Source organism: Limulus polyphemus, unplaced genomic scaffold (assembly GCF_000517525.1).
Source record: "Limulus polyphemus unplaced genomic scaffold, Limulus_polyphemus-2.1.2 Scaffold1500, whole genome shotgun sequence".
In the NCBI taxonomy this organism is placed as follows: Eukaryota; Metazoa; Arthropoda; class Merostomata; order Xiphosura; family Limulidae; genus Limulus; species Limulus polyphemus.
The window spans coordinates 259,508-265,997 of record NW_013667110.1 but is presented as its reverse complement, the minus strand read 5'-3'; the positions used below and the strand labels follow the sequence as shown (position 1 = coordinate 265,997).

At 31.5% G+C, this 6,490-nt stretch overlaps 1 protein-coding gene across 1 annotated transcript in view; it reads right to left on the bottom strand.

Annotated features, from left to right (window-relative positions):
- Positions 1–419: 419 nt before the first annotated feature.
- LOC106463848 (Down syndrome cell adhesion molecule homolog) overlaps positions 420–6,490 on the bottom strand; it is a 40,211-nt gene continuing 34,140 nt past the window's right edge. Inside the window, exons 13-14 of the mRNA XM_022391467.1 lie at positions 4,909–5,057; positions 420–2,906 (exon numbers count right to left, since the gene is read on the bottom strand). Coding sequence (XP_022247175.1) covers positions 2,781–2,906; positions 4,909–5,057 — 275 coding nt within the window. The 3' untranslated portion in view covers positions 420–2,780. The remainder of the gene's footprint in view (positions 2,907–4,908; positions 5,058–6,490) is intronic.

Here is a 6,490-nt window from a genome sequence, read left to right as displayed (position 1 = left end):
ATCTCTAATGCAAGCAGTCTGATGTACATAAAATTGAAGGATCAAATCTAGAATAGAAAAATGAATGCATACAGTAAATGAGACAGTGTTACCATTTAAATAAAAATATTTTTTGGTTTATTCTTCTAATCCATACATTTTTGCAAGTATCATCTAAAAAAGCTACTTTCCAACTCAAGCTGCAATGAATCTTTGTAACAAGTACATTCTGAACATTTTAATAATGCAAAATTGTTTCAGAGAACATTGCATCTTGTTTGTATTTTTAGCCACGGCTTAGCGACCTGTAGAACGGCTCAGAGTTTGTTTTTTCAAGTACAGACTTTTAGCTCATAGCTTCATCATCTCTCGAACAATTTAAGATCTAATTACAGTTCAATTGATATATTTGACCACACCCAAGGTCATAGATTAATTTACTCTAATTCTGCCTAAAAGAATTTCAATTTGAGGGTAGGCTGGTAGAGATCCTGATGAATATTAAAATTGAATCAGGTGTACAAGTGCCCCTCGCTTGGTATTGCTGGTGCACAAAAATATAGCTAATAAAAAGGAAAAAAAGGTCTGATAGATTAATTTACTCTAATCCTGCCTAAAAGAATTTCAAGTGCTGTGGTTATTGAGGATTCCCCTCTTGTTTGTTTGTTTTCAGAAAATTGTTAATGATTTTAACACAGTATACAACTTGGTGAAGACAATCTTGTCATTAACATAGGTTGAATGTAGTGCTGTAAGTACAACATATGGTCTTATTTCTTCTAGTCATGCTCATTTCTGAGATACATGGTTAAAATAATGAATGATTTACAAGTGAATTTTGGACAATAGTAAGAAACAAAATTTTGTAAATAAGCAAGAAACTTGAATAATTGTATTCACACATACATACATATATATAATATGTATAGTGTCACTGTTTAGATTAACTAGAAGGTTTTGTGTAATGTGGAATTCAGCAAATCATACAGAAGTAGGTATGTGTGCTTTACATTACACATTTGCAATCATCAGTTGGGTACACTTGTTAGCCGTATTTTAAGCCATAATCCCAATAAGATCAAGAGGTTTGGCCATCTTCGAAAACTTGTGTTAGTTCTAAATCTATATGCTATTCCAGCAATGCCAAATTAATTTTTTTATAAGCATAATTATAATTTAAAAAATTATGTGAAACATTATATACAATTTTTTCAACATTTTTATTTGCAAAAGCAACAGTTCATTGTTATTTAGTTCCAAAGAGTATATCAATACATTAAATTATTATAATTATAAGCATTCAAGTGCATAAACTAGATATTATTAAAAACATACATTTATAGACAAGTGCATACTAACTGTCTTCATGAACTATACTGCTGTTTATGTGACCGATTTATAACATAAGCACGATCCAGTATGAATAGATCTACATAATTCTTCTCTTCTGAGGAATAGCAAGTAATAAATAAAAACCACTTTTTGGACATGGGGCAACTTTTTTTTCCTTGAGTATAACATGAAACGTAAATGTGAACTTAAAAGGACCAAATATATTGGTCTCTTAAGTATTTTTAGTATTCAGCATGTTGCCACAGTTTGTTTCATACTTCACAAACTAAATTAGCAAAATGTTATAACTTTGGATGACAGTTACACTAAGGTGCTAAATGGAAAGTGCTATCTGAAGAATTGGTAATTGAAAACATTTGATTTTACTACATTGGTACCAAAACTTCCAGTATTACTGTCATTACTAGCTAAGCTTCAGTGTATTGAGCTAATTTAATGCATGGTGAGAAAGGTAAAGAACGATCCAAGTCAATTGATATGTATTAAATAACTTGCACAATGGAGTTTTTAAAACTTCAGTATCCTCAATGATGGTGCTACCTACCTAATTAATGTTAGTTTATAAAAGATTTTGAGAGAACTGGAACTTGTAGAAGGTTTTTTTTTGTTGTTGTTGTTATTTTAAACTGATTGCAGTAATTGGCCAAAATGGAGTATAACGGTCAATAAAAATATCAGTGCTGCGTGGTAAGTATGTGTTACATCTACTTTAACACAAGTGTAGATGACATTTAGGATTTATTTTGAAGCTTTGTAAATGTTTCCTGGAACTGGAAATAAAGGAAGAAAAAAATGTTGCTGTTATTATTATTTAAACTGTATGTTGTTTTAAACAAAAACATTCATATTTCTAATCCATTACAGTAACAGTAATTGTTCTATTTGATAAAAATGGTTTTGTTACATATTTCATAACTACCTGAAATGATAAAGCAGAGAGAACATCATGCTTCTGGTCCCAGAAATTTGTATTAATTTGAGATTCATTACTTTTGCTAATAACAATAGCTGTATACTGATTACTAGTGAACTTTAAACAATACCTTTAAATTTATACTGGGATAGCTATATATTATCATAATCAAAATATTTACAAAATATCATTAGTTTAAAAAAAAACAAATGAGCAAAACCCACTTTTTTATTATAATATTATAGAGTCTTAACCATACAAATACCTTCCAAGGAAGCAATGTAGGTACCAGTAAAAGATTCATTGACATATTACTCTATAGTTTTCCAAAATTCAAAAGTGTTACACGACATAAATTGTACATTAGATGAATGTGCACAATATAAAGGTTTGGGTTTTTTCATCTGTAGACAGAAAAAGCCTGGTCTGAAATGAGAAAGACATCCACATATATGCACCACAGAACATAAAATTGCATTAGTAGGCATGATGTAAGCTTAATTAAGGTTAGGTCTAATTTGCATTTTCAAATGCATTATTTTGCTTCTTTGGTAAATATGTGATGTTCATTAGGCAGGAGCCACCTGGTGGGTTTGAAAGTCTTGATTTGATTGAGGCCTTCTTCAGAAGTTGAAGGGGCTAATCTGTTTGAAAAGCCTTCCTCAAGAAGGAGAGACAGACATTTGATCAGCTCACTTTATGAATAGAAAACCCAGTTTTGAGAGTAATTAAACAATTATCAGGTAAAAGAAACTTGAATCATGTGGAAAATGTAGTTCTACTCTAAGGTTTTGTTTAACATTGTATATTTAACTTTAATTAAGTAATCATAAGTAGAAAACTAACAATGTACAATAATTGCAGCCAGTTTAAACTGAAACAGTATCAGGAAGGGAGACAATATCCAGATCACTAATAATAAAACATCAGTAAATGGAAAATCTGAGTTGTTTTTTTTTAACTACAGAGTATTGTGCAATATTACTAATATGCATAAAACAAGTTATTTAACAACAAAACTTAAATGTTTAATCTTAATATCCTTAAATTTATTTTTCATTATAACTTAAATGTTTAATTTTATTTATGAATCATCTTCAAGTTATAACTTTACACAGATACAGATTTAATTATAAGACCATGAAAAATCATCCTTCGTGTCACTTGGACTGAGCTTTATTATTTATTGTTGTACAATACGTATGACAGCCTGCTTACATGAATATTGTTTGGCTACGTGCTAGTATGTGTGCATTCTCATAATACCGTGAGATAAAGTACAGAAAATTGTAGGATCTTGTTGAAGCGCTTCGGATAAAACAAAGTGAAAACATTTCGGAACAATAACAAAGTTCCCTAAGGTTAAATAGGTGTTTGTGTATTGATTGTTTAACGCATTTACCAAAATATGTTTGATTCCTAAAAATTTGCGAAACAACGAGTTAGGCAGTGGAGAATAGCAGTCGTGTTCAAAAATTATCTTTAAATAATTACTGTTGTTAGGGGATACCAGTACCAGGTGATAAATAAACAATAATTTATACAGTCGAATGGCAACGAATAATAACACCAATAGTATATTGAAATTAACAACGAATGCAAAGTTACTAATTAAAATTAATAATAAACAAACTACAAAATACTAGAGTAGACGTGTATTTCAACATTCGTAATTATTACGTAGCTAAACTATTCCCATAATAAGCAAACTACAAAATACTAGAGTAGACTTGTATTTCAACATTCGTAATTGTTACGTAGCTAAACTATTCCCATAATAAGCAAACTACAAAATACTAGAGTAGACGTGTATTTCAACATTCGTAATTGTTACGTAGCTAAACTATTCCCATAATAAGCAGACTACAAAATACTATCTAGAGTAGATGTGTAACCCAATACCAGTAACTGCTAAACAACTAAATATATTTCCACAATAAGCACATTACTAACACTATCTAGAGTAGTCGTGTAACCTAACATTAGTTGTTATTAAATAGGGAAACAGTCCCCACAACAAGCAAACGAGTTACACTATCCAGTCACCTAACCTTAGTTGTGAAAGGCGCCGCTAGGTGCTTAAAAGATTCGGAGCTCGGTCCCATTGGAGCGAGAATTTTCTGCATTTCTATTCTGAGTTTTAAAAACGCCAACTGGTTATCTGGGCCACGGTCACATACAGTCGGGGCACGGGTCCCATGTGTCAGTGCCTAGCGACGCCTCTGCATACAAATATCAAATATTTATTACACTCTTAATCAAACAATATTTCACCACGTCTTACTACACTGAGATATTCATTACCGTTGCTACAATGGTTACACCCTACTCTTTCTTCAGTCAAACATTTCGTGTATAATAAATTTAGTGTTACATAAATTACTAAAACCGCGAGATGTCAAGTTAAATATACATTCTATTGCGTTCAATTGAACTATTTAGTGATAAAATTTAAGTGATTACTTACACCCCGAGAAATATATTATAGTTAAAAGGTTAGACCTCGCAGTCTAATTCAGAGATTGTAATAGCCATGATGGATTCCTAATGGTGAAAAGATGCCCTAAATAAAAATTTTTTCTCTCTCTCTCTTGAAAAAGTTATGTTATAATTTCGCCTATACTGTAAGGAATTATCTAACTGTATAAATATGACTTAGTTACCTGCCTACTGTAGTATATATTATTGACTCGCTTGTCTAATCCTCTTCTATTGATAGTGTGAATGCTGGATGAAGATGGCTGTTGTTGGGAATCTCCGACAGGTGGCACTGGGAGTGTATCATATGGAGTGGCATATGGATGGCCCTCCTCTGGTGATAGCAGAACAAGTAACATTATATACCGATATTGTTTATAAATGGTATGAATTTTAAGTTTACATTTCTTAGATCTATTATTAATCCGTCACACAATTAGATAGTTTGATTAAATTATTTTGTTTTTTTTTATGATGCAATCAGTAAAGCAAATTATAAAAGATGCTGTTTTAACAGTCGACTACTGTACCTTTTAAAATATTCAAACATAATTTGCATATCGACAGTTTTTCAGTTGTTTCTAAAATTATAATATATAAGTATATATAACATATATAACACCTACATAGTGATATTACTACTATCTTACTTATTATGAGTTATATTTAGATACTTTCTAACTATTAATGTTGGTTACACGTCTACTCTAAGTAGTGATATTACTAGTATCCTGCTTATTTTATGTAGGTTAATGACTTCATCTGTTTGGTTTAAGATACTGTTTTGTAATCTTCTTATTATGGGTTTTTATCTAGTTACTTGACAGCTTTTGGTAATATTATTATTAGTTATCAGTCTACTGTACACAGTTTAATTTTTATTAACCTCCTGGTGCAGGTAACCGTTAGCCACCTAACAAAGTAATCATTTTAGGATAAATTTTGAACAGGACACATTTCTTCATTGAAAACAACAAAGTGTTGCCTTGCTTGTCTAATCTGCTTCTCGTTAGCGTGTGAATTGCAGATGAAGACATGTGACACTAGGGGAGAGTATCGTAAATTGTATATACTAATGAATAAATATTACATACTTACCTGCCTTTGTACTAGACCTTTTTACCTCTATTACAGACAAATATTTCATGTGTAATACACTCTGACAGGGCAAGCTAAATATTATTAGAGGTTTAGAGTCTGCAAGTCTAGGATGTTTCGTATTTATGAAGCTTTGATTTTTCTAAGTTATTTCTCACCTCGCTGATTTTTCAAAAACTTTTCTTATCTTTGACCGTAGTTTTCGCTAGATGGTAATCCAACACGCCAGTTATGCTTAGCAAAATGGCCCACTAGACATTCGAATTTTGTCGTGCGGCTACTTAAGCCTATCAGAGACTTACAAGATAAATAATTACCTGATGATTACTTGATACTAAGGGTCGAAATGTTGTTATCATTCGAATCATAACTTGCCTTCTGTAAAAGTAATTTTTAATGTAGCTTTTGGTAAGTTACTCAGTTCAGTAGGTTCCCAATACCCATTTTGTCTCTTTGTTGCTAAACACAAAGCTACACAATGGGCTATTTGTGCTTTGCCCATCGCGAGTATTGAAACCCAATTATAGCATTATAAGCCCTCTAACTTACTTCTGAATCATAGTGGGGCTATAAGAAAGTGAGGAAGCATAACTAATAGCAGAAAAATAGCGCTTACAATATGATGAAATACACAGCGTGGTCACAAGTAAATAGACACCACCCTTTCAG